Source organism: Trypanosoma brucei, chromosome 10, assembly GCF_000210295.1.
Source record: "Trypanosoma brucei gambiense DAL972 chromosome 10, complete sequence".
Taxonomy (NCBI): Eukaryota; Euglenozoa; class Kinetoplastea; order Trypanosomatida; family Trypanosomatidae; genus Trypanosoma; species Trypanosoma brucei.
This window is the reverse complement of record NC_026743.1, coordinates 3100984-3128954: the sequence shown is the minus strand read 5'-3', so window position 1 is coordinate 3128954 and position 27971 is coordinate 3100984. Positions and strand designations below refer to the sequence as shown.

General features: G+C 49.9%; 7 protein-coding genes across 7 annotated transcripts; 6 read left to right on the top strand and 1 right to left on the bottom strand.

The window, feature by feature from the left end:
• Positions 1–474: 474 nt before the first annotated feature.
• On the top strand, positions 475–8295 carry TbgDal_X16050 (hypothetical protein, conserved; the record flags this gene model as incomplete). The annotated part of the gene is made up of 1 exon (XM_011780467.1): positions 475–8295. The coding sequence occupies one exon, from the start codon at positions 475–477 to the stop codon at positions 8293–8295; it is 7821 nt and encodes a 2606-aa protein (XP_011778769.1).
• A 454-nt stretch (positions 8296–8749) lies between these two features.
• TbgDal_X16040 (periodic tryptophan protein 2, putative) lies at positions 8750–11569 on the top strand (the record flags this gene model as incomplete). Its single annotated transcript, XM_011780466.1, has 1 exon — positions 8750–11569. The coding sequence occupies one exon, from the start codon at positions 8750–8752 to the stop codon at positions 11567–11569; it is 2820 nt and encodes a 939-aa protein (XP_011778768.1).
• A 596-nt stretch (positions 11570–12165) lies between these two features.
• Positions 12166–15639, top strand: TbgDal_X16030 (hypothetical protein, conserved; the record flags this gene model as incomplete). Its single annotated transcript, XM_011780465.1, has 1 exon — positions 12166–15639. The coding sequence occupies one exon, from the start codon at positions 12166–12168 to the stop codon at positions 15637–15639; it is 3474 nt and encodes a 1157-aa protein (XP_011778767.1).
• Positions 15640–16267: 628 nt separating this feature from the next.
• On the top strand, positions 16268–22000 carry TbgDal_X16020 (hypothetical protein, conserved; the record flags this gene model as incomplete). Its single annotated transcript, XM_011780464.1, has 1 exon — positions 16268–22000. The coding sequence occupies one exon, from the start codon at positions 16268–16270 to the stop codon at positions 21998–22000; it is 5733 nt and encodes a 1910-aa protein (XP_011778766.1).
• A 1170-nt stretch (positions 22001–23170) lies between these two features.
• TbgDal_X16010 (hypothetical protein, conserved) lies at positions 23171–24856 on the top strand (the record flags this gene model as incomplete). Its single annotated transcript, XM_011780463.1, has 1 exon — positions 23171–24856. The coding sequence occupies one exon, from the start codon at positions 23171–23173 to the stop codon at positions 24854–24856; it is 1686 nt and encodes a 561-aa protein (XP_011778765.1).
• Positions 24857–25618: 762 nt separating this feature from the next.
• Positions 25619–26989, top strand: TbgDal_X16000 (hypothetical protein, conserved; the record flags this gene model as incomplete). Its single annotated transcript, XM_011780462.1, has 1 exon — positions 25619–26989. One exon carries the CDS (start codon positions 25619–25621, stop codon positions 26987–26989), a length of 1371 nt encoding a protein of 456 aa, XP_011778764.1.
• Positions 26990–27478: 489 nt separating this feature from the next.
• Positions 27479–27874, bottom strand: TbgDal_X15990 (hypothetical protein, unlikely; the record flags this gene model as incomplete). Its single annotated transcript, XM_011780461.1, has 1 exon — positions 27479–27874. The coding sequence occupies one exon, from the start codon at positions 27872–27874 to the stop codon at positions 27479–27481; it is 396 nt and encodes a 131-aa protein (XP_011778763.1).
• Between the last annotated feature and the right edge of the window lie 97 nt (positions 27875–27971).

The following is a 27971-nucleotide window of genomic DNA, read 5'->3' as shown; positions in this document are numbered from 1 at the left end:
CTTTTTGAATTCTGCGTGTACTCTCTTCCCACAACATCATACCGTGCATCCTCTCTCAATTCGAATGAGGAAGAGGGTGATGGAATTGTGGGACGGCGTCTGAAACCTCGCACTGCATGTTTAAGCTCGGTTCCCGAGATATCCCTCTCGACGGCCTAACTGCAGCGGGCACTAGAAACCTCATCGACATGGAGCTTCTTTTCTTTCCTGCAGGTGTTGTGCAAATTCCCTCTTTCATTGTTGTTAACCTTACTTTGAAGGATTTGCGACGGTGAAACTGTTTGAGTTCACGCTACCAAGTGCTCGTTTGCCCCCGCTTTTTTCGGTTTACCGGAATGTGCTTACATATCAGAGAGGGGAAAGTAGCAGACAAGCAACAAATAAAAATAAACGGGGGAGGAAAAAAAAAAAATAATAGTATCGTTAAATATAAAACCAGGTGCGACCATTAACAGGGGCACAGGCGCAATCAACATGGATATTCGCGGTGTTGTTGCAGCATTTCAGCGAGGGTCTCCGCTCATCCCGCGTGCTGTCAAGGTACTTTTCAATTACTCACATCCCCTCACTGAGCGTGAGGTGGCCCTGCTTAACCAATATGTGAAGGGGGTTCAAGAACAACAGGAGGCGGGGCTACGTACAACCGAAGTACCTGAGAACATTAACGCATTGGCCGCGCGACCGCTTCAGCGCCTGCCCGCAGTGTCTGTTATTCAATGTGTGTTGGGTGCAGCAAAAATACCAAGCTTTCCTATCAGGTACCAGCGGCAGCTGCAACGACAACTTCTCCCTCTCGTCGTGAGGGACACACCGCTGACGCGTGAAGAGTGGACAAGCATTCTTCACCAAACAGCGACCTTACCTATGGGTTACTCCCGCACTGCACTGCGCTGTGCGGAGGAAATTCTCAAAGTGGCGGCGCCGCCGTTATTTAAGGGAGATGCCGTACCCCAAGCGGGAGAAGAGCAAACACTATTCTTGAACATATTTGCTACGGTGGTTCTGCACTACGCCAAGCTTCATGCAGCGTGTAGGAAACACTCTTTTTCAAGTTTGTCCCTCAACATACCCGTTGGCAATGAAAACGTATTGTTGTGTGGTCCCATGCGGCGGCTTCGGCGGATTCTGGAAAAGAGTTGCAACCACTTGCGCGAGAAATGGGGTGCCCTCATTGAGAAACTTCCACCACCGCAAGCATTGACGCTATCCGTGTTTCCCTCGTGGTCATACCCTATTTCGAAGGAAACAGTGCAGCAGACAGTGAAGAGCTCACCGATGCTGATGCTTCACCTTCTTGGAAAGAAGCCTGTTCCCGGATCGTTGCTGGTCGATAAAGCGGAAGAGGTGATACAGCTATGTCTTTACAACATGGGACTCACTAATTGTTCGTTAAACAGCACCCGCGATTACCTTACTGTCATCCTGGCGCTTCCTGTGAGTGACAAGAGAGGCTATTTCATGACCCATGGTGAAGACAGCTTCTTCCAGTTGCTCATGCCGTTTGTGAACAAAGGGAAGATACTTACCCCCGAGGTCGCACAGGAATGGGAAACACTCTACTGTTTGATTTTTCTTGGAATAGGGATGGAGGAAGAATTGTTACCCTTGTTTGTTCGGGCCGCCGCTGCCGTTATGCAAAAATGCTGCGCTTCAACGGAAAAGGCATCGATCATGATCCTTACCAGTGCTGTTTTGCGTGCATCATCCGAAACGTCTCGCTTAAGGGTCCGTCAGGAAGACATTGTAAAGATTATAGAGAGAGATTTGGTGAGTCATTCTGCAGATGCTGTTAAAGCAGCCTGGAGGCTGCTTCAGGTCAGTGGTGTGGAGAACCGTGTCGTGGACGAAATGCGGGCCGCGCTCAAAAGTGCCAAAGGTAATGAGGAGGTGAGATGGGCCATGGCACTGTATATTTCCCCCAAGCGGGCACCGAGCGATGTTATCGAGGGGTTGAATGAACTTCTCTTTGATAGTTGTGAGGAAGTGGATGCCTATAGGCCAGCTGCCTTCATAGCGCTCCGGTCTCTTGTAGAAAGTAAAGCAAAAGTTTCCCCTAAACTTTGCACAGTCTTGTGCCGGGCTGATGTGGTTTCACGGATTGGGGAGAGTAGAGACGAGTTGGATGCCCTCGCGGAGACGGCGGTTGCGCTCGCAAACGTATTTGTTTTTTCTCCAATGGCTCTTCTTCTTACGCACAGAAGTGGGTTACTGCGCCGACGCCTCTCAGACTCTGTAGAGGATCTTGCAAGTGATGCAAGTGCCGCTATTGCGTTATGGGACAGTGTTACCCATGTTGTATTCGGGCTGGAGGAGAAAGAAAAAACAAACATATTGTCGAATTCTGCCTGCGGTGCGCTACTACCCGTCGCCTCGGCGTTACTAAAACACACTGCCAAGATGGCAGTTCCTACCGCGCTTCGGGAACTTGTGATTTGTTGTGGCCATGATCATATTCAGGGTGAAGACCCTTACTATTTCTGTGACAACGACTCGCTCTTGGGACGCATGCGGACAAGCTCCAAGGTTGTCCGGCGGCGGCTATTTGATTCGCTCTTCAGCGGAGAACACAGACATCTCCTGGTTTTGCACCACGATGCACTTGTTGATGGGCTCTGTGGGTACTTCAGTGAATCTGTCCACTTACGCACGGCGGCGAGTCGCGGTTTGGTGTTACTCCTAGGAACTAGGACCGGGTTTGCTTCGTCACAAATAATTTTTAACAAGCTCCTTGATGCAGTCAAAGAGTCAGTGGAGTATATGCTTGCCTTGGATATGCGAGACCGGGCGATAGCCGCTGCGTCGCCGGCGGCAATGTTGCAATACGAGGAAAAGACGTTGCGAGAGCGGCAGTTGTTAAAAACTTATCCCTCCAAACCACCCAAAGGCATGGCCGAGGATGACTTTGAGGATATGAAAAGAAGGGATGCCGCCGCACTTGAGAAGGGTCGGGAGGAGCTCCGCAAAGAGATCCAAAAGCACAGCAGGGTTATAGAGGATGTTCTGTTACAGCGGAAAACTGCCCTTGTGACTGTTCGTACTCTAGGCACGTCAGGCGACTTCCCCCTCGAGTGCGTGGCGGTACTTTTTCCCTATTTACAGGAAACATTGAGTGGAAACGATGTGCCAGAAGTACTGGAGCGGTTGCTTGTTGATGCTATTGCTGGACTCCTTTCACGAACAGCGTTTGCACACATAGCTGAGGGCATGTCCAGAACGGTTGCTGAGTTAGAGGGAAAAGCCTCACTCTCTGTAGACGATGTTTCTCGTGTTTCTACTATGGCGACGTATTTGCGTCAGTCAATGACAAAAATGCTCCCTCCCCCGCTGTTCGTGGTGCTGCTCCCGTTCTCACATGTAGCATTCAAAGCCGGTCGTGGAAGCCAAGCTGTTCGCACAACAATTCCCCTCGCAACTCAACACCAAATCATGGGTGTGTTGATTCAGAACATTGGTCAGGCAAACTTACCGCAGCCGACGGAGACGCTACAGTTGCTGTACACGATATTGCAGAGGTTTCCTTCGCTGTTTAAGAGTGTGCAACAGGGGATCAACCTTTTGATGGCAATGATTCCCACTTCTCATCTTGTTGCTCTGGAGCTGGGGTTCTTCAACCAGGTAGACACAGTGAAAGAAGTAACCGCGGCAGCATATCATAGGTTTTCACACTTTTCGACTTGCCGTCGTGCCTTAACCCTAGCTGCGGTGTTTCTTCATGACTCCTCTACGGATGTTGTAAGGTCAATGCGGGGTATCACCCAAAACTCAAGCCACCCTTTTACTCTTTGCCCGACAGACTGGAATGATCTCACTTATTTTTTGCAAGCCTACGGTCAGCAACAAAAACACCACGCAACTCGCATAAGCGCATCAATGCGCGAGCTCTTTCTATTACCCAATACAACGGATGTTCAGCAACGTTCATGGCTCAAGGACATTTGCAAAATTGGGGGGTTAGGGTCGGTTGTGGCTATTGAGGTACTTTCTTCGTCATTGAAAGGCGATGCTTTCCAAGACGTTCTTCTTTATTTATGCACTATCGTTGAGTCACCAAATACGGAACCCTTTATGCTCGTGGTGCTTTCCTGTGGGCGCGTCGTATTACACGACTGCTCATTGGTTGTCCTTAAAGCGATGTCACAAACTCTGCAGGTACGTTTAAGTAAGCCACCAAAGGATATAACTCCAGTTCATAAAGAGCTCTACCTCGCCATTTCGACCGTGTGGTTAACGATTATTGGCTGCCGTCTGAAGGAAAACTCTTTGTTGGAGTCTATAATTGTGCAACAAGGGAGCACGCTCAATAATTCGACCTCCGCAATGGTTCACCGCACGGTGTGTGACTCGATGGTTGAAGTAACAAAGAACAAGGATGCGTGTTCGCTGCCACAGTTGGATGAGTTTGTTCAAAAGTGTCTGAAGCAGGTTCTTCACTCTGGTTCATACATCAAGAAAAAGGCACATGCATACGGTGTTGCCGGTGTTTTGCATGGACTTGGACTCACTTCGCTGCGCCGCTACAACATATTGGAAACGATGCAGGCATCTATGCGTGAAAAACAGGCCGAGCGTTCGGGTGTAATGGTTTTGCTTGAAGTATTGTCCGAAGTTATGGGCCCGAAATTTGAACCCTATGCGCTTGCGATGTCTAGTGGGTTGCTGGAGGGCGTTGCCGACAAGGATCAAAAGGTGTCTGAATGCGCTGATGATGCCTCGCGGTTGATGGTTAGCTCTCTTACCGCAGTGGGTTTGAGGCAACTAATACCTCGACTGGTGAAGGGTCTCGCGGCGGATCAGGCAAAGATGCGCATACCGCCACTTAACTTCATAGGTTATGTTGCGTTTTGTTCACCTAAGCAGTTAGCAGCAACACTTCCAGAGATTACGAAGCATATTAATGCCTGTTTGTTCGACGTCAACCACAACGTGTCGGCAGCAGCTATGAATGCCTTGAGGCGGGTTGCTGGTGTCGTATCTAATACTGAAATCCGAGAGCACGTGGAAGTCATTCTCGCCGCCCTTCGCTCACCTAATACTGAAACCGAAAATGCGCTGGATACTCTGCTTTACACACGCTTTGTGAACGCTGTAGATCCGGCCTCACTTGCTCTCATCATTCCTATTATCTCCCGCGGACTCAGTAACCAGATGCCTCACACACGGCCGAAAGCGGCGCAGATTGTTGCATCAATGGTAAACCTCGTAAACGACACCCAGTCGCTCAAGCCATACTGTCAACAACTCGTCTCGCTGTTGGAGGAGGCTGCAGAGGATCCCAAAACAGAGACTCGCACCACCAGCGCAAAAGCGATTGCCGCCCTCGCAGCTGCAATCGGCGGTACCCTTGTTGATGAAATCGTGGCATGGTGCTTTTCAAACCTGCACAAGTCGCACGGTAGCAGTGTTGAGAAAGCGGGAGCTGCGCAAGTTTTTGTTGAGATTGTAGAAAGCTGTGGTGACGCCGTCCTCTACGACTCATTTGCAGTTATTGAAACAGGCATGCTTGACGAACGACCACCAGTGAGGGAGGGTTTCTTGCACATTGTAGTGTACGCCCCCTCCACCCTCAACCCAACAACCTTTCAGCAACTTCTGCCAATGGCATTTCCGTGGGTTCTGGAAGGTCTTTCCCACTTTTCAGACCGTGTTCGTGACGTAGCATTGACAGCAGGCTCAAGCATCATAAACCTATACGGCACGCGAAATCTGGCTCTCGTTCTTGAACCGTTGATGAACGGTGTGTTGAGTGAGGTCTCAACGTTGCGCCACAGCTCCCTGTTGCTAACATCAAAGTTACTCCTTCACATTGTACAGAACATACGAAAGAAAATGCGTGTTCAGTCGGTTAAGGAACGTGGTCCTGAGGATGGTGAGAAGGGAGGAAAAGAAGACGAACAAACCAACGGTGAGCCGGCAGCGGACGACGATACGGGAGCCATGGAAATCCTACAGGTGGAATCTGCTCGCAGTGTTGAGAAGCGCGGAATATCCGTTCTAGGAGCTCTTGAAGAGGCCCTTGGTACTGAGGGATTTGTGCGACTTTTGTCAGCCATTTTCTGTGGCCGTAACGAACACAATCTTAACGTGCGAACAGAGTCTAACAACGCGTGGCAGGCATGTGTGGCAAGTCCATGTGGAGCTGTCAAAAAGATTTTCAGCGGTTTGATCGACCTTTTGATCATATACGCCCCATCGGAAAATCCAGATTGTGCGGAGATGGCGAGTAAGACCATCGAATTCACGTCGCGCCTCAGCGAGATGATTGAACCATTCATTGACACTCTGTGCGACCGCTACAAGGAAGACGACCGCAGAAGTAAGCTTGGTGCTCTTACTTGTCTCACTTGTGTTGTTGGATACGTCGACGGCCGACGTCTTATTGGTATGGGGGGACAGATTGTGGGGTGTGTTTTGCCAGGTATGCAGGAGAAAGATCCTCGGGTACAGCAATGCGCCCGTGAACTCTTCGCGAAGGTTTCAAAGATCGTTGGACCTGGTCTTATTGAAAGTGCCACAGAGGCCCAACTCGAAACCTCCGTTCGGGGTGTCGTAGAGGTGGTAAAGGTTAAACCCAATGTGGCACTCGAGATTATATTCAGGTACCTCAACCGACAGAGCAAATACGTGCAGCACAACTTGGAACTTTTGGACACTATTCTCGATGTGGAGGAAGCGGATGACCAGATGCGGCGGTACATTCCTGACACGGGTAAAATACTCCTAGCTTTTCTAGTGCAGAGGCTGGATGGTGCCAGCGAGTCGTATCAGAAGTTCATTGCGGGTCTCAGTCAGGGGTATGAGCACATACCACAGGAGCAGTGGCAGAAGGCGCTGCGGGCACCAGCTACGCAGCTCGGTGCCCTAGCTGCTGCGGAAGCCTTTGGTTTAGGTATTTCTACGGAATCTGTCGAAAGCCTCTCTGCGGTGTTTCGAGCCGCAATCGAGTCGTTGGGCAGTGACAGCGATGAAATGAGGGCGCTTGCAGTGTCAATGATTCCAAAGTTATTCAACTCCATTGAACGGCGTATTGTTGACTCGCTGGAAGAGGAGGAGCAGCAAGATCTTACCACCAGCAAACGCGCTGTGGGACGGTATCTACTACAGTACCTGGGAGTATTCCAAGAGACTCTAGGTGTCACCGCTCGTGCCATGGTCACGGATACGGAACCCGAGTTTAGTGTACTCGGTGAGGGCGGGCAAGCACGTCTCTTTGACTCCCTTATGGCCTTCTACAACAGGGGTCTTGACTACGGTACATCCATGCAAAAGGTTCAGGCTGTGGAATGCATCCAGGATCTCTTAACGTACGCTCCACGCCGTGTAAGTGCTGGGTCGACAAACACCGTCGCTGGACGCTGCTCGAAAGTTCTTTTTGTGCGCAACGATGGGGGTGTTGTTCTTGCAGTGGTGAGATTATGTCTTCAACTAATGGGCTACCCTGCAAGTGGTAAGGAGGCGATGGTGGAGGGAACCATGGCACTCGCCATGTTCAATGCAGCGCTCTGTGACGTCGGGGAGGCTCGAGTGTTGGCGCTCCGCGTTGTGATCCAATTGCTGCAGCGCTCGGAGAGGTACGCTGACCTTATTCTTGGCACTGTCGTGGCAAAGAAAGCGGCTGTTGACTCACCTTTACTGCGTGGTGTTATGTGCCGCTTTATCTCCGTAGTCATGCGGTACAGCAATCTCAGTAAAACCCTGAGCCATATTACAAAATTGATGGATATTGTGAAACCTATATGGGAACGTGCCGAGACACCGGCGACGGCTGTTGCAGCTGGTATTGCCGTTGCCGCCCTCTGTAGGTCTGCCAGTATTACAGATGAACAATTTTCTACCCTGAAGGACACAGCCCTGAATATGATGTCCACAAAGGGTACGAGCGCTCTCGGTGGCTTTGCGTTTTCGTACTCGGTGATTGCCAGCCGTGTTGAACGTGTGGATGCTAGCTTCGTCAATGCAGCTATGTTCACTGTTCGCTCTGCGGCAGGTTTTGGAATCAGCGACAAGTTGAGTGTCACTTGGATATTGCGCGCGACTGCTGCGCTTGTTGGAACTGGTCTGGTGCCAACTAGCGAGCTGAAGATGGAAGTTTATGCGCCATTACTGCGTCGTGTTGACGCAAATGATGAGGTTCTTATGAGTACATCGCAGTACTTCTATGACGCTGTGTCGGCGCAGTTTCCACAAACCATTCCTTCAATGTCCGACTTCCATCGGGAAATGAGTACACAGTGGTGTGTAGTTGGACACTTTGATGCGGATCTCGACGACGAAGTGATAGCCGATACCATGTGCTGAAGGGTGTGGTAGCGCCGCCTCGCAGAAATAAAATCATACCGAGTAGAAAAGATAATACGATCATCCTAGTGGTGCGAATAAGTAAATAAGCGGTAATTAAGGAAGATAATGGTGGAGGAAGAAGTCGTGTGGGTGCACATAATCTCTCTAAATTACTATATTTATAGCGCTAATAACCCGTTTAGAGTCATTTTTTTTTTCTGTGAACCCACTTCAAAATGGAGCGTAGGTAACTTTTGCTCTTCAGATGCTTGTTGCAATTGTTGTTCGCTGATCCCTCATGTATGCGCTCTGGTTTCCCCTCTTTTGTCGTTTTATTTTTCTGGTTCGTTGGAAACCTGTGGGTAGCAATAAAGTCCAGGTGAAAGTGAAGGCAACCGTACGTGAATACGGGTAGTGGAAGCGAGCGGCTGCAGCAACATCAACCTCGCGACAAGCAAGGTAAAAAAAAAGAATGGAGACAAACTTTCAGCTGGCCTCCGTTCACGGCATGCTATACACAGGTGGCAACGTTGTTTTTTCCCCTGATGGCCGCCAGTTGTACTCGCCGGTAAACAACTATATCTCCAGCATCAAGCTGCAACAAGAGGGACATCACTCGCTTCCTTGCAGCAACAGCAACATTCAATGCTTTGACATATCGTCTGACGGTGATCTTATAGTGGCCATAGGCCGACGTGGTGTTGGTTTTTTCTATTCTTTATCTGCGGCGGTTGTGTTGGATACCATTTCGTTTCCGCCGGATTGTGAGGTTTCCTGTGTCAAGTTCAGCCCATGCGGGAGATATGTAGCTCTTGCTCTTGACACCACCCTCCAGGTGTACACAGCCCCTGCTCAGCGCATTGTTTCCTACCACGGCTGCCACCGTGTGGAGAACCTTCACAACGCGCTCACACTTCCGATCATGTGCATTGAGTGGACTCCTGATAGTGAGCATATCCTACTCAGCGGACAGGACGCACGGATGAAAATTTGTCCTCGACAGTGCCGCGTCCAACAAAAAGGAATGGCTCTTCAACACAATGCTTTGGTGGGTCATCGTGCTGCAGTCTGTGGTGCATGGTTTGTTGATAGTGCCTGCAATCGTGTAGTGAGTGTGTCGGTCGACAATGTAGTCATGACGTGGAAACAAACACGAACGACGAGGCAAGAAGTTATGAGAGCTATCGCCTCTGCAAAGCTAAACGCCCGCGTTGGAGCACAAAGTGAGGAAGATGAATATACCCATGCGGAAGATGATGAGGGTGCGGCCATTCCGAAATCCTTCCTTGAAAAGCAGCGGCTGGAGCAACTGAAGATTGAGGGTGTGCGTGTCTCTGTCGCTGATGATACGTTTCTTCCAGATATTCTTCGATACGCATTCGAGGTAGACAAAAAACATATGCTGACGCACAAGGGGAATGTATCCGTCACCGCTTTCCACCGACCCCGTGGGCTTCTAGCCATTGGATACAATTCTGGTATCTTCGCCATCCACACCCTGGGGGGTAGCGGTGAAGCAGAGTTTCCTCTTGTTCATTTACTGTCCATATCAGCGCAGTCTCTTACGGCTGCAGCATTCAATGCGAGTGGCGATTTTATCGCTTTTGGAAGTGCACACCTCAAACAAATTCTCGTCTGGGATTGGAAGTCTGAGGCATATGTCCTGAAGGAGCAGTCGCACTACTATGATATTAACCGTACTGCCATCACTGCTGACGCTAGCAGTATAATTTCGGGTGGTGACGATGGAAAGGTAAAGGTTTGGAGAGCGTCCACGGGCCAGTGTTACGTGACCTTCACTGAACACACGGCCCCTGTCACAGGTATCGCGACAAGTGCTGCAACAAATGCATTCTTCACTTGTAGCCGAGATGGCACGGCTAGAGGTTACGATCTTGTACGGTATCGCCACTTTCGTGTCTATTCGGCACCTGAACAAGCGCAACTCTCCTGTGTTGCGGTTGATCCGTCAGGAGAGGTGCTAGCTGTGGGGAGCGGACAGACAGATCGCATTTACCTATTCGCTGTGCAAACGGGAAAACTCATCGATCAGCTTCAGGGACACGAGGCGCCCATTGCCTGCGTTGCATTCCACCCATCAGGTACGGCCCTCGTCTCCGGCTCACTTGACCACAATCTTGCTGTTTGGGACCTCTTCGCGCATGGGGACGGAGGGGACAGGTTGAAGGGCACTGTGGAGGTGACCAACGTTGGCTCTGAAGTCCTCAGCTTATCGTTCAGCAACAGTGGCCGTTATCTAGCGGTGCTGACAATGAAGCAGGAAGTTACTGTCTACGAGACATTGGTGCCCACGGAGCCAATAGTGATTAAAACGTTTCAAACTAGTTTTGACGCAGCTGGGGGATGGAGTAAGTCAGTTGGGCCGCGCAGTGCCAATTATAACGCACGGTTTACGACTATTGCCTTTTCGCCGGAGGGTGAAAAAATTGTTGCCGGTGGAGACTCTAAGTGGATCGTTCTATACCACGCGAAGCAGGGTTATATGCTGAAGAAGTGGCCGATTACGACTAACCTCGACGTTCAAGGAGCGGAGGAACAATATCAGTGGCGTCAAATGACGGAAGCGGGGCACATCGACGATATTGATGTGGATGACACCGACATTCACCTCCGGCGTGGCAAACTATTGGAGATGCCGGGGAGCAAGCATCGGCACTTCGCTACAGGCAAGCGTCAAACAGCTCTATCGGCCCGTACGATGTCCGTCGCTTTCGCTTCAACTGGTACGGAATTTGTGGCAGCAACAAGTGTTGGGTTGTTGGTGTTTTCTACCCACGTTGCGAGACCGAGGTTTCAGCCCCTACAGTTGACTGCAAACATTACAACGCAGCAGGTGCGCGATCAGTTGGCTCGCGGTGAGTCTGTGATGGCGCTCATAGGCGCGCTGAATCTTGGAGATAGAATGCTTGGAATCGAGTGCATGCGAAGGATGCCACAAAGTGCTATCCCTGTGGCCGTTTCTTCTGTTCCCTCTGTTTTATTTTCGTTGTTACTGAAGTGGGTGAGCAGTGAGGTGGAGGAAAGTCGTGGACTTGAACGCGCTCTGTTGTGGGCACAGTCCATCCTGCTGCATTCAAGCGAGTGTGCGGGAAGCTTTTCTTGCGACCGTAGTCTAATCATACCTCCACTAAAGGTGCTTCAGCGCAGCCTGCAGAGGCATAGAGCACTGGGAGATTTAGCGAGGGAAAACTACTTTTCACTACAGTACATTATTGACATGACAAAGATGCAAAGAGACGTTCTTAAACCTGCCGCGGAAGTTACTGAATGAAGTACTGAAGGACGAATGATGAGTGAACAGGAAGTTTTTGCGATGTGAGTTCATGTTTCGATTAAGTGTAAAGAGGAGGATGAAGTAAAGAGACACTTTAATTAACCCATAGCCACAACAGTAACCGGTGTGGTTAGGGATCACTACGTATAATGAACAGATGGTGTAAAGGTTCTCTTGAGTCATGTGACGTGTTTGTGCGTGTCAGTACGCGCTTCACCTGCAGGTAACTTTCATCCATCAAACTCCTCCCTGTCCTCTCTTTTTCTACCCTATGTTTACCCTAGGCTTTAAAGTGTATATGCAGAGAGTTGAAGTCGTATTGGATAATTGGAGGGAGCATTTGTCAGTGTCTGTTTCTTTCTTCTCCAGCGTCCGTGGAAGAAATTAAACGCAACTTTGGTTTTTCTGCGCTGGGGTGTTTCTTGTGAAGACAGGTATTAAGTTGCTGATATAGTAGTACAGTCGTGGGATCGTCACAGGGTTAGTGCGCTTACTCGCTGCCTCCTAGTATTGACACCACCAATTTACCTCATTGTTGACAAGAAGTTGTCGAGTGTTACTCTCTTTCGGCAGCATCTCCTCCATTGAAGGGAATGCAAACAACTACCGCAGCATCGCATGCGAACATATCCATTCCCTGCATAACGTCTTTGATAAGGGGTGATTTCACCCTGTTGATGCAGTCGCTTGAGCGAAACGAATGTAGCGTAAGCAAGACGTATATTCTGGAACTCGCCCTAACTCTAATCCGCTTTGACCCACATTTAAGGGAGGAAGAATGTCGGGCTTTTGTCCATGCGTTTGATTCTCTTGCGAGACGTCTCCTGGGGGAGCTTCGGCGTTTCAACGAGGTGGAAAGTCTTCTTCGGGAGGATTTTCACCTATTGACAGAACTTTCTGAAAGGTGTCATACGCTGGATCAGCTGTGGGGCCGTTACTCAGTCGGCAAAGAAGGTGAGGCAAAGAAGACTACTGATGCGTCGGAGTCTTTCGCTCCGTCCGTTACGATTGAGGTTCCTCGTCCCCCGTTCACCACCCCCTCGAAAAGAAAAAACTGTCAGGACACGTGTAGCCCCACAGAGACCTGTGCCGATAGTTGTAGTTCCTCCGATGTAAAATTAGTGCCTCCAGGAGATCTGAGTGTTATTACAAACACTGGTGGTCAAGAGGAGACGGTCGGACGCCTCGATGACTGCAGTGAGGTTGTAAGAAACTGCGCTCCGTACTCGCCGAGGGGGAAACAACTTTTCCCAGAGGACCCGCTGCAGTCGAGTGGCAATGAAGCGGTTCGAAGGCAACAATATGTGGAGGAGTTTCTTGAGTTACTAACGGGCCGACTATCCAGGGACGATGCAGCCATCATAGTACAGATACTAGGTTCGAAACCAACCAAATATAGTGGCAAAACTACCGGTGCCAAGCGTCAAATGTCTAGTGTCACACACGACGAACCGGTTTACTCAGTTTCTGGAAAGTCCAGTCACGCAGGAAGCAAAGGTAATATTGCGAATAGCAACGGGAATATTTCGCGGCTTGGTAGCCATGTGTCGCTCGTGGACTCCCTCAACTTGAGGCGTGGTGGTTACAGTGTGGAGGATAACGAAAGCATGACCCGCGTTGACAATGGCTCCTTCAATGCAGAATCATCGGCCCCCTCTTCGTTCTCGGCAAGCGCCACCCCCATCCGTAGCATGAACAAGATTGCACTGTACCTCAGTGTGTTTGCTGATATGCTTGCTAGTGGGGAAACCTGTGTTGCCCGTTCGCTGCAGAGCACATTGACGAGGTTTGGGGATGGACAGCAGGAAGACCAAGCGGGTGACCGTTCAACATCTGGTAATTGTTTTCGAGAGGGATCAAATAAGGGGAATTCCCCGATGCCTTCTGGTTTGTTTCCATCACAGAAGGCAGTGAATTTTCTCTCGGTGCTATTTCCGTCCCTCCGTGGCTATTTCCGCGACTTTTCGTGGCGCGCTGATAATGTTGCGTCGGACGAAGGCGGAGCAAATGTGGTGCCCTCTGGTTTGCCCCACGACTGCTTGAGCCGGAAAGCGGGCAACACTGTCCGCCCCAACGCGTTTTCTGCGGTGGGGGGTAGCAGTAACTACGCCGGAATTGCTACATTGGGAGACAACGCAAATGAAAACGAGCAGACGGGAGGAACGGGTATTGCCTTCTCGTCAGGATCCAGTAATGGGTTGTACCCCGGTGATATTGCATTGTTCTCCCTGCTTCGTTCCCTCCAAAAAGGGGGGTGTATTGGCCCTGCAGTATCAGCAGATTTCACGTCAGGGATCAATGACGAAGGGAAGGAAGAAGAGAAAACTTCAGTGATCGACGATTCTGGAAGGGCAACGCTGCAGCAATACGGGGACGGCGACGGGTCAACGATTATTTATTGTGTCTGGGTCGAGCTGCAAGCAATGAGCAAAGAGGTTCATAGTGGTGTCTTTGCCGCACAAGCCATGCGTGAACAGATTCAGGAGGAAATTACCCTCCTTTGCTTCCGTGTGGTTACCGTCATTTTGGAGCTACTGATCCCTGCTGCCTCCTCCGTGGATCAGCGGCAAGTGTTGTTCTTTCGTAAGTGGGTTTGTGACATATATCGGTTGCTTCTGGAAGAAGAACTACTGGGCCGCTTCTCGGCTCTCGCTGGCGCATCGTCCTCCGCACATTTCACCGAAGTTGTAAATCCTGACAGCTGCGCCCCATCTACTCTTCCTCCAACGACGCCACAATACCGCAAGAAGCGGGCGAGTGGTAAAGGGACTCCGGTGACGATAACGCGGCGGGGGTCGCTGACATGTGTGTTGGTGGATGATGGAAACGGAACCTTGCAGAATGATAGTGGACCTCCTACCCTGAAAGAGGAAATCGGGGGTTTGTTGGTACCTGGAACTGCGTACTCGAGGCTTGCCTGCAGTCTAGATAAAAGTTCTGCCCGCGCTGTTGAAGGGGGGTCCTCCGGTACTGCTGCAACTGATGGTCGCCTCGCGTTTATTCAAACGCCAGCAGCACCTTCCTATCCGGCGGCGCATTTTGGGCATGGACATTACTACCGACGGGATGATCCTGCAGTGGTCATGGCGGAGTCTCTGTTTGACGATGCACCTACTGAGCCCCTCCCGCAATGCCACTTTGTTATCACACGCCTCATGGCGATGCTTTTGCGCGGCGCCGGCTCGGTGAAAACTTCGAACCCCGTCCCGGCACCAGACCGTGGCAGTTGCAGTGTGAACGGCAGCTTCGCTGGAGTATCGCCCAATGAGTTTCAGACAAACTTGCCGCGAAAACCAACTCCCTCTGTAAAACCTCTTCGACAAACAACACGAAAGAAGATTACTGTGCAAGGCCATACGCAGGTTGCCGCGTCCAAAAAGGTGCAAACCTCACTCACTGGGGTGGAGAACAAATCGACACTGAATCAGCGGCCACTGAATCGTGTCGCTTACCCCGTGGTCAGTTGTACAGGAGATGTGAAGGCCTTGTACTTAAGCGTTTTGTGTGAAGTTGAATTAATGCTTTCGCCTCTTGACCCGATACGCGCAGCCACAGTACAAAACGCCGTTGACTTCCTTGTTTCAGTCACCCAAACACCTGGGGAAGCGTTTGAACTGTTAGACGCCTATCTTGACGATGTTGGAATGGAGCAGATTCAACTACCTCAAGCTCAGCGGGGGGTGATCGACTACGTGGCGGATGGCGGCGCTGGAAGTCACGGTTATTCCCCGCTAGGAAGTGAACCCCCCTCCTCCCTAGGATCCGTGCGGCGCCAACGCGTGGCTACGTTGGAAGCTGCTGCGTCGGGGGGCGGTCGCGCAAATGCGGCCCTGAGGAGCTGCAGCGTGCAGCAGAAGCGAGGTGGCATAAGCGCTGAGAAGGAAAACAGCACATCTTTATTGTCAATGTTCCCCGTTATTCCAACCGTCATTCCATCCTGGAACTCACCGGATGAGAGCGCGCAATTCATGACAATACTGGCGCTCCTGCGCCACAAACACCTTACACTTCAAGGTGCCTTCGGCGGCAGGTCATCTCCCCCATGGTTGTATCCTCAAGGCGAATGATATCATCATCCTCGTCACTGTTAGCACTGTATACGCTTTACTCTTCACTGCGCTTCTGCCTTCCGGGCACGTACGTTGCAGCATATCCTTCAGGATTGGTTAACCTCTGCTTCCTTTGGTTTGTGTTTTCTCTTTTTGTTTTGTTTTGAAGGTGAGTTGGCAGTGGCTCAGGATATTATTCCGATTGTTTCGCCATTCGTCACGCGTTTGGATGAAAAATTGCAAAGAAGGGACAGAAACGAAGAGGAGAGATGGAGTAGGGGGCGAAATGACCCTGGAGATATCCGAATGAGTGGGAACGAGAACAAAAAAAGAATAAGGAAAGGCCCGAAAAAGTCGGAGGAAGCTATGGATATTGTGAAGCTAGCTCCCTTTACCCGCTGCATCTGTTCAAATCTTTTGGTGTGAGTCAATATCACGCTTTTATTTGGTAAATTGTTTTCACCTAACTTGACCGAAGCTTTCCCCCCTTTTTTCCTCTCGTTGCCAGTTCGGAGAAAAGAGAAGGAGGTGGGAAGGGACAGTAGACACACAGGTGTGAAACGGTAGTTGGTGTTATTTTCGTATATATAAATATATATATATATATATTTAGCGCCCGTTGGTGTTTATTTTGTCCATCGCCACCATGCAGGGAGGGGAAAATATACTAAGTTCCCTTGGGAGAATGAGCACCAAACGCAACTCCTCTCGGTCATTTAATGTAGGAACGACCGAGTTGGTCGAGAACAGCAGCTTGTTAAAGAATCTGCTCCTGGGGCTCGGCCTCACTGAAACCGCAAAGGCACTGGAGATGGAAACTCAACTTCGTGTGGGAGAAGTACCCGCCACCATGAAGGGAGGCGGAGATGCCACTGAAAATAGCGTACGATTCTCAGCGGAGGATTTTAACGACGGAAACGACTTTGCTCGTCCCAACCAAGGCGCTCCCTGCACGGTCACAGCTGGGTCAACGCAAAGTGATCACACATGTGATGGCAGGATTAATGACGTGAGTTTTGAGAAGCTGCTACATGGGTTACCAGTGGAGGATTCAAATTCGTCACTTTTTTGTGCTCTGTTATCTTCGGTTAGTGAAAATGGTGCTGGTTACGGGGGCGAGTTCGTCTTCCTCAGGTTGTGCAAGTTGGCCACGTCACCGATGAGTCGATTATATCGTGGCGCACACTCCCCCAGCGAGGAAGAGGGTGTGGCTTCGCTTTCACCCCTGTTGCATAGTTTGCTTACAGTGGTTATAGGGATCCCTGATGGTGAGGCATCTGATGTGAGCTCTACCGTTGCCGCGGCACATTCTACAGAAACTTCGATCATTGAAATTTTTTTTGCTTATGTTGAGTTGCTGTGGACGCAATTGTGCTTGACTGAAGCAGTCGCATTAGCTGAACTCGCCCCACAACGGTGGTGTTGCGACAGGCAGAATGTTGTTAGTAAACTTTCGGACCTTCAAGAAAAACTGCAGCTGTTGCTGCTGGAGACGCACCAACTGAAATCATCGACCACTGGTGGTGTGGATGACTGTTCGGGGGTTCGTTGCGGTAACGGGAACGGTGGTTCCTCATTGAAGCCGGCATCGAATGGGAAATCCTGCCCTTCAGTGGCAGCTGCGCTGGTGGCGGGGAAATCTGATGTTGCTGACATAGCTGACGGTATTTGTGCCCTGTTTTGTCGGGAGGAATCCGTCTTTAGGAGGAATATGGAAGCGGTTTCTATGTGGATCTTGGAGCAGCTTTCCCGCAACTCCGCGTATTGCCTCTCACCCGAGGGCGTTGGTCCGGTGAGTGAGGACGCAACCGGTTTACCGTGCGGAGATGCTGTACTGGTTGAAGAAGAAGCAGCTCATTCGGAATGGGCCTCGCCCCAACAACGGTGGGATCGGATCATGGATGTCGTGCGGCAAGCAGCTTTACCTGTGTTCGGGGAGGCAACCAATAGCAGCTATGAAGTCAGTGGGCACCCATCACAGGAAGAAAAGCTGCTTTGTGCACAAACGGCCATGCGCATTCAGTTCTTTGCGTGGCTTGTCGGCTCTATGGCGGAGGTATCTTCGGTGTTGCGCGCAGGTACCCCCCGCCAGGGCACCAGTGAAGCAGATGGGGTTTCGCAGGGAAAGGATCGCGAGTGTCAGCATGTTTCTCAAGGTCCCGCCATGAGAGCGGCTGTGGGAATTTGGTACCACCACTGCGCCATGCAACTGGAAAGGGAAGTATGCGACTTTAGTGGTTGCACCGCGAGGAGCACTGCTGCTGCCGGTTCCGGGAGCGCTGCTACCACGTGCACATCCCCAGACGGCCAAGTCTCTGGTGCGTGCGGGAACCAGGAACGGACTGCGGCTTGTGATGTTCAGGCAACAAGGTACTCTCAGTGGGGACAAGTACGAATGGAAGGCAATATCGCACAGCTCCTCATAGAGAAGTTGAAGGGAGCTGCCTATGAATCTCTTGCCGTGTCACGAGCCTCCCCTGAAGTCCAACGACAGCTTCTTCTATGTAATAAACTGTTTCTTGACGAGGACACTGGCTGGTTGGGGGGCAACGGTTTTTGCGGCGGAAGCTACGTCCACCCTGGTGGCACTGTGGAAAGCGGCATCAGGGAGTCAATATTGGAGATGCTAATATCCGGTAAGTCCTCTCAGATGGTGCAGCGAGTCAATCGACCGCGCCCCTCCGTTCATCATCTTCTTAAGCAGGCCTTCAGCAAAACCAGAATGCTACTTAGTCTGCAGGAAAACGACCTTCCATTCGATGTACAGTTGAAGGCTATGGAAAATGCAGCAGCACGGGCACTACTGCTGAGCGGGGTAACAACCGTCAATGGACTGGGCCCACATGACGTAAATGGAGTAGAGATTCACAGTCAGCCGTCGAGGATGGCAATCGGGCGGCAAACTTCCATTGAGGAGACTGTGATGTCTGATGATGCTCCCTCAATTGAGATAATTCAACTTGCCGATAACCCCAACGGTGGTCCGAGTGTAGCACCGTCGTGGGAAGACTCCGGTGAGATTTTGGAGGCTTTTATGCATAATCAAGTTCAAATGATGAGACACTTACTAATGAGCTCGGGGGCAGGATTGTTGAGCTCCGGGTTAGCGCGACCTCCAGCCTCTGAAGGAGATAGTGCTGGTTTGGTTGAAAACGGGTTGGAACGTTCCGATGAACAAGTGACGAACGAAGTGCAAGTCATAGCACTCACACCTTGTGGGTCGTTGTTAGCACTGTTAACAACAAAAGGACGACTTATAGTGTTCAGCATGCGCAATTATGTGAACGAGGGTGGAGTTCCAGATGATGAATGTCAGCATGGGAAATTCTCTGAGAGGGTAATTATTGATGTGCTTTTAGTTTCTAATTCAAGCGAGCTGCGCTGGTATGAGCAATTGGCTTTGCTTTTATCATTCTCTCCGTGTGGACGTTTTCTGCTATGCTCAGTGCAACACGTTTCGTCATCGGGGTCGGAACAGGAGCAGGTGAATCAAGAGGAGGACGAGGACGTGGGGAAAGTTTTAATTTATTCTCTACATTGTAACGATGACTGTCGTTCGAATGATGTAACGGCGTCACTTAGCGCAACAAGCGCTGACAGTCAAGACAGTGCCGACAGACTTTATGGCACGTTTAAGGTGCACAGGACACCAGTGACTGTCGCGCGGTGGGTGGACCCCCGTTTCTGGCAAGGAGAGAGGATAGTACAAACGTCGCCATCTGATTCGAATACCTCTACATGGCGACGCGCTGCTCACTTCCATCTATCGTTTTTGCAGTGCCTCTCCTGTGGTTGTGATAACACCATCATCCGCTGGAACCCTGTGAACGGCTCAGTTATACAGAGCATTGCAACGTTCCCCGTCCAAGACATTCTATTTTCGCCGCTAAAACAGGCGTTTTATACGATCAGTCACTACGGACAATTATCGATGTATGATGCATGGAACGAGAACAACATAACAAATCCAACAGAGGGCGTCATTGAGGTGGGACAGCGTGGGCTCCCTGCTTCGCTTAGTGTGAAGCGTTCATCTAATGACAGATATGGGGACACCCCTGGGAGTCCCTTGTCTGAAATCACAACACATTCCAGCGACTCAGAAGTGCCAGAATATTTTTATGCAGGATCGCAAACTATTCGATTTGATCGGCGCTGCGTAGCGCGCGAGAGTGATGAACATGAACCTCTGCTCACGCGCATGTCCAGGGCGGTAAGTGACGAGGGAGTTCCTGCAGGGGTGGAGACGAGAGTCAGTAGTCGCATAGGCAGGCGCATCCTCCGCGACGTCCTGCAACATGATAGCACACACTCCGCACCGAGTGATGATTTTATCCTGCGTCGTTCATGCGATTCGGAAGTGGAAGGAAATGGAGTGAGAAGTAATCAGCGTCAACGTCCCTCCTATTCGCGTAGCCGCCCGCACGCTAATCAGTATGCTAATCCCATTGCTTCACTTCAGTTGAAACACCGCCATCGCGAGGGTGTTGGTCGTGCTTCATTGAGGATCTGCGACAAGATAGCAAAACAGGATTATCAGTCAACTGATGAGGATGTAATCTTCTACCGGACGGGCTCACGTTTGGTGTTCGTTGAGGTACCACACGCCCTGTGTCACGCTGCTCGCGTACGGCCATCTCCGAAAGACTCTCGGTATGCAGCTCCACCCGAGCCCTATCATCTCCTTTCGATGACTGCATCTGGTTGTCCAGTGTGGGGTGAATGTGAGGTAAGCAACGTGAAACCAACACAGTGTCGGTGTTGCCATTCATCCAAAAGCGCACTGTTTCGATCTCCGTCGTGCAGGTATTATAGTGATGACTCATTGCGGCGGAATAACTCGAGAAACGACGGCGCTACAGCCACCAGTGGACACAGCACGGGTATGGGAAAATCGACAGAGTCCCTCGGTGAAACGGCGGGGAGGGGGCAATTTCAATGTGGGTTTTGCAGATGTTCTGCGGATGGTGGGAGCCCTGTCATTGAGCCTACCGCCGAGAATGGCCGGTACCTCTGCATCATGGCCTCTGTTGGGCCGAATCGATCTTTGCCTTCGCACGAGCAACCACTTGAGTATAACCCTGGGGCGTACGTTTGCCTTGTATTTGACGTGGCGAGCGGAAGTGTCGTACGAGTAATTCCCGTTTGCCCCACGCAACCTCACTTTCCTTTAACACAGAATGGAGTGGCCACCACTCACCCGAAGGCGAAGAGGGCCCCTATTTATCTGTTGCCATGCTCTGTTGCTGTCGTGCCAAAGTGGCCGCAACAACGGAGGAGAAGCTCAGGGATGTTCTCCTCTGTTGAGGCTGCTAACCCTACAAACGTATTTTGTGCACTTGACGGTCACGGCATCTCCTCATACCCTTCACCGTACCACGGGGTCGAACAAGACGAAGGCGGAGTGGGAAGATGTGATGCTGACCGAAGTGAATCAGTTGTGCTCGTGGCTGTTGGAGGTCTTCATAGCAAAGTGCACGTGTTCAACGCCCTCACAGGAGCTCGAGTGAAGGACGTAAACCTAAGGGAAGATGATCATCCGGATGATGTGACCCCGGCTACTGGAAGGCGTACACCCACTAAGCGAGCGAGATGTTCGTATGCAGCCCTTGCCGACTCTGACAGGATGCAGAGCCCATTTCCGAAGATAGATATGACGGAAAGTGACGACTCAAGTAAGGAAAGTGACATGGGGAGCGGCACCACTTTTAGTGATTTTTCTTCCCAACAAAGTGAGCATTCCAGAATCATCCAGCACCAATCTCTGATGTCGGATCTTGTGGAAAGGTACGGTGTGAGTACAGTTTTACAGAGTACAGTGGATATGCTAAGCGTTGTTCCGTTTCCCTTCCCCTTTCGCGATTGCCAACTTACGGCCAGTGGTGGGAATTTGAGTGCCAAAGGACTGAAAAATAGTAGCCGACTAAGTTTCTCCGCGCGTACTCCGGGAGAGGCGCCTAATTCGTTGAGCGGTGCCTCATGCCTCAATCCATGTCCCTCCTTTTTGGGTCAGTTGCTGTCAGCACTAAAAGATGACGGTGTGGAAAACCCAACGTCAAATGCTCGCTGCGGATCTAAAGATGTGAAGGAAAGTGCTACTTTATTCTCTGGTGATACCCCATTCGAGTTTGTCTCTCTCCAGTCACTACGGCGAATAATAACAAAGCGTGGAACTGAAACGAGGTCGTCTGTGTTAGACGGTGATGATAGTAGCGTTCCCCTACCGACTGCCGCCTCTGGTTCAACACGATTTCGCTGCGGGGTCGTGAATAGTGTGGCACTCATGTGGGACACCATGAGAGGCGGCGTGTACATATTTTCAGGTGATGAGTACGGTGGGTTCTTCGTAACAGGTGATCAGATAAATCTTGGGGCTTGATGACCGTTCGATATTCGGACTTAAGTGTAGGAATGCGTTGTATAAGACAAATTTTTCTACACAGAAGTTAACACGTGTTGTTGGAGAGGTCATGGCCTTTTCCATTCGTAATATGGCGGATCACCACTTACCGTTTACAAGTGACGCTTGCACTTAGTTTTTTCTTGTTTGCAAAGCAAGCTATTGAACACGTGTCAAACAGTTCTGTTTCATGTTCCAACGATGGCATTTGATTTGCGAATAAAGCAATGCGGGTCTGAAATATAGTGGGTTCCATACTTTTATTTTTCTAGCTGCATCCGCTGAGCGGCGTACCCTTTCCCCCTTCTCTTTTTCTATTACCTTAGCGGTGACATTATATGTTGATTTCTTGCTTTTTTTCATTTCTCCATTACTCGTTTCGACTTTCCCCCTCCCCACTTACGAGGAGGTTAAGCAGGTATACCTGTGTTTTATACGTCACCATCACACACAAAAAAAGAATTAGTGAACAGTTGGAGGAAAAACAAAAGAGAAAATGAAAATAGGAAAGTGTGCGTATTCGATTATGAAACTGACTATTCTCTGTTTCCCTTTTGCTATATCCGCTTTCAATCTTTTTTCCTCCTTATATTTGGGCACTTTCACATTTTTTTTGTTTCTTTTTGGTTCCAGCAATTGAGACGGACGCGGCAACAGCACTGCAAACGAAGTGTTCGTACGTATGTTTGCGGAGGAGGCTAACATATATTTATTTATTTATTTATTTATGTTGTATGTGGGTGTTATCTACTCGTATTTCGACGGACTCCCCCTTATGAAAGTGTAACAAACCTCTCCCCACCAATTCTCGTCTCATCTGTCGAACACGAAGTTATGTATCGCAAAGCTAGTCGTTTCTGACGAAATGCAGACGTAATCCTCCTTTTTTTGTTCTTGTAGGGTGTTCTTCAGCAAGTAAAGGCACTGAAAGAGCGCACGTGTAGACGAATGTGCTCTATTTCCACTTCCCCATGTTTTTATGGTGTTGGTACGGCTATTTGGTCCATGGTACTTCCTGTCAAGAGCAATGATAAAACAATAGTTTGCTCTGCCCGTTTTTTTTTGCTTCCTCCCGCTTTCCCTTATATTTTCATTTGCATTCTGTAATATTTCCAGTGTACTCCGTAAAAGTTTTAGACAATCATATGAATGAAGGCGCCATCCCTCCCCAACTCATCTAACGAGTGCTTAAATGTGCTTGTCTTGGAAATTGCCAAGGTCATGGTGGGAAAGGTATTTTGCCGCGATGTTTATCCCCTAATGACTGTTTCTCAAAGAGCCCACCTCTGGGCGCTGCGGAACCAGGCGCTGTTTGGTGACGCCCCTGATGAATGCATTGAAGGATCTGCACAACAGAGCAGTATGGGAGAGAACCAAGTGGGTCGGGCTCCTAATGCTCTGACCATGTCTGTTGACGGTCAGATTGTGCCGCTGACAAAGCCGCGGTGGTATGAATTCACAAAATGTCTTTACTACAAAACGTGGGTTGGTTTGCGTGGGACAATATCTCTCCAGGTTGCCGCTGAAACCTTTTGTTCGGAGTTCTTTTACTTGCTTAAACTTTATCCCGCACCCTCGATGCTTCCTGTAATGGATGCTGTGCTTCGCACAGCAAACGCCAGGGCTGCCGTTGTAGAGGCAGCAAGTAAGAAAACCTCGATGAAATCGATCACACCGAAGAATGGTTTCTACCTGCGTGGCTGCTACGAAGACCCGGCAGCGATTGCCTTTCTGTGGTTGTGCCGCGCGTATTGTATCCCGTGCGAAGCGGAGCTTCAACCCATTTCAGCCAACCACACTCTACGCGACAGGTATCCCTTTTATGTGAAGTCTGTGGAGACCAACACAGTAGTTGCCGAACCTCTGGCAGCCTTCTCTCTCTGTGTTGAATTGTACCTGCCAAATAGTGAGCACTGGTTTGGTGTGCTACCGGGAACCGGCTCCGGAACGCCGCTCGGAACTCGCGCTGCGCAAAAAAGCATGTGGTTGGAGTATATGCAGTTTGTACTATCGGAGCTCAGGGAGCCGCTACTCAGGTTCATAAGAGGTGAATGCGAGGAAGATGAGTATGTCGATGTGTTGGAGAGAGGGAATCCTTTGCTCCAACGATATCAAAAGGACCGTGTGAAACTTCCTCTCGGTTCGTCAAGGAGGTCGAAGGGTCGCAATAAGTTGTTGAAACGAATGAATACGGGGTTGGCACGTTATGAGAGGTTTGCCCGGCACTACTACGCCACACATCCTTGCTCTGTTGTTTCTGTTGCAGAGCTTTTTGTTGCTGCATATGCCTACGTGGTGTGTGCTAACCCACTGTGCGATGATGTTATCCCGTTGCAAGAGGCAGTGCCGTCGTCCACTGGCAGAGCTGACGCCCAAATTCCCTCGCGGTGGTCCCGCCAAGGTTCGTATTATAGTGCCAAAGGTGGAATCGATTCAATGCCGGCACAGGTGTCGAGGTCAAACGTTTTGATCAGCGGTGTTTCAAAAGAGTGTCAGGAGGTTGCTGCACTTATTCTTAACGGAGCAAGCAATGAGCAGAGCAAATCCCTTATTGGGAGCCACGTGAGTGAAATCGTTGAGAATAGTAAGCAAGTGGTTGGGGAGAAGCTGTCGAATGCAGCAATGAACTTCCTCGGCCGGCATCAGCCTTGGATCAATGTGGAATGCAGGACAAATATGTTGGCCACCGAAGTGATCGATAGTTTCATCCGCAACGGTGTAGACCTCTACAGCCAAAGTTGGGGGAACTTCTTTCGCATGTATGGTGTATGGCAAATGAACAGTGTGAGGGATTTCCTTTCATTGTGCTCAATAGAGATCTCCGGAATTTTGTGACGACGTTGACAGGACACACATCATCTATGTTGCAGGAAATAACTTCAAGGGGCTACGGAGGCGCCGTGTCAACAATCGCACAGGTGTACTGGGAAAAGTTACGGGAAGTATTCAACAGAGCACCCACTTCCTCAGAATGTAGAATGTATCACAACTACACGTCAAAGATGTGAGTTGTTTCTCTTTTTTTAAAAAAAAATGACTTTACCATTCCTCCCCCACTTTGCAGAGGTCATTTTTGGTTTCGGCTTCTCGCTTCCCATGAGAGTTATAGTACACCCGAACAATGGAAATATTATGCAATTCGATTTAGAAGTACTACTACAGTTATCTACCGGGGCCTCGCGGTCATCACCTCTTTCGTCTAGTGAGAGATGACAGATTTATCCTTGTGTGCTACGCGCAGATCGCCGAATGCTTGTGGAAGCTGTCATGCTGCATGGGCCAGGGTTTGTGCTGTCACCTGCTACCTTCGGCTTACATTTCCATTCTTCGGCCTTTCCCTGAAGGGGTGTTTTTTTTCTTATGTTGGTTTGAACTCATCCCCTTCATCTTCGCGGGAATATAGTATGTGCAGTTTTATGTTACTGGCATTTCATGCTTGGCACCCTTTTACTCCCCGCACCACACTGATAGCTTCCTGCACTTCATGTATATTGCTGTGATTGTAAGTTCATTCCATCTCTCTACACTTCCCAACTTATAATCTAAACTGTTGACATCTCTTCTCTTCTTAACCGGTAAGTGAAGCACAGTTGGGTAATGATGAGCTCTCGCTCCGTAGCCAAGGTCGCAGTTGCTGCAGCGATTGGATATGTGGCCTATCGTGGTGTACTTTCTTTTTTCAAAAATGAGATCACACTAAGCATCAGCGAGGTAGTTCACATGTCCGATGGGCAATGCCGGCAAGAGATTGGTGATCAGGTCACACTTAAAGGGGAGATTTTGTGCGAGACATACTTAATGCGTAGCTACCGTCTTAGTATGAAGCTCTCCGCCAACATAAAGGGTGGTACGCTCTCCCTTTCTTCACACGTTCCTTCTCGACATCGCGTGTTGCATATAAATGATGTAGGAACTTATTGTAACGTCGTTCCCTCGTCGGGAAGTAAAAGACGGGATGGGCTACCAGATATCGTAGTCGATAATGTGCACGGTATGGTTGATTACTGGGAACTATTGTCGTGTGGGAATGTGTGCTTCACACCTCCTTGCGTAAGCGACGAGTCTGTTCTGCGGTATGAAGGCAAAGTGAGACCTGGTCTCTCCCCTAGCGCCACCATACGAGACTGCTACTTGCAGACTGATGAAACGCCAGGGCGTAAGCGTCTGCATTTTGATCTGATAGTCCGCGACACAGTACATGCTGTTAGCATCCGTATCGAACTTCCAAACCGCCGCTGTCAGCTGGTTTTAGTTGACCATGGTGGCGTGGGCAGCGTTACTCGGTTGAGTAAGGAAGCGTCACACTGTTGGGCGTGGGACATTCCCCTCTTTGATCCTCGGGGGGCGAGCCGTGAGATCCCAACTGCAGCAGATGAGGCAAGCATCACAAAACCTGGATCGTATCCGCATGGTGCAATGCAAGAGACACTTGTGGGCGCACTGGGAAGTGATCTCCCTGAATACACACCTTCCGCTTGCACACATTTCATGCTCATTTTTGAAGAACAGGAGGGTGGAGACAATAGCGATGCGTCTACAAACTCAGACATGGACGGGGAAAACGTGGAGGAGGGGTTTGATGAATTGAAGGACAGTCCTGAGGGCAGCAGTGAAATGGTCACCTCAAACCGAGCCCAGAAAGTGAGTAGGAAAGCCATGAAGCGAGCAGAGCGGTCAAGAAAGAAAGTTACCCAGCGTCAACGAGTCGACGCCATCCGTACCTCATGTCAGGGAGCAGTGGCGCGCGGCGTCGCAGTATCTCTATCATACAGTGTTTCCGGGCTTGCGTCAGGCATGGACGTGCGAAGACTGCGTACGGTTAGCGAAAGGCCCAATTGGGTGCCTCACTCTAATTTTAGCCGCTGGATTTTGAGTTTCCTCTCGTGGTGTATTTACAAGCCACGATTGGGAAAATTTGCACATTACACTACATGGTTTGTGCAAACAGTCGACGTAATTTCTCTCTGAGGATGGAGGCATTTGGATACTCCTTTGACTGGGTGAAAGCGTTCACGTAAAATAGGTGTAACAGAAAGTACATATGGAAACACAAGCGGAGGGAGAATAAGGACCTGCTAAGAGGATAGGTCGTGTGTGATTCAGTTGTCGGGCAGCAACACGATGAGCTAAAGTTCATTTCGGTGCCGACACGTCATCTCATCTACTATCCCAGCCTGAATGGAAACACCTTTTTCTACCTTTTTTATCTTGTTTGCCGTCGAGCGGCTTTCGCTAGTGAGTTCTGAGTTGTTTGAAGGAAATAAATATTGTTCCTCTTTCGGGTGTTTTCTCTTACGGGGGTTAGGTGCCTACCAGTGGTGGCTTCAATTACCAACACGAAAGGTTTTCAGCATCACACATTAACGTGGTAACCGTCGTGTTGCTGTAGAGTGGCGAGGGAAAGAAGGTGAATATTGTTACCTTATCCGCATTTGGTTACATAGCGTAGGCAATATATTAAAAACGAACAGAAGCATACGCTGGTATATTTGGGGAAATGTTCATGAGATTTAAAAAAAGGTGGTAGGTACAGTGTACATTATTGGCGAACCTAACAAGTGTGGACCCTGGTGCGAACGTGTTTGAAACTATGGAAGGTAAATACCGCAAACTTTTTTTTCGTTGGTTGGGGTTTTGATGGAAAGATGGTGCAGCAATCCTCTCTGTGATGTGCACCTCCTTTTTGGTGAAGGGAAAATAACGAATACGAGGGCAGCGAGGGTTGCATCTGAAAAGTTTTCGTTCGTCACCCCCTTCTAGGCTGGCTATTCCCTTCCTTTCTGCAATTCTTTTTGTCCCATTGTAGGACTGTGTCCCAGACTCCTTTTCTGCTGCTATTGGGTCATGTTCCATTCTCCGTTTTCCACTTCTGGAGTAGTCGGACGTGTTTTCAGTTGCATCCCACCACTGTCATTTCGCCTTGTACTGCGTCGAACTTTTTACGTTCCCT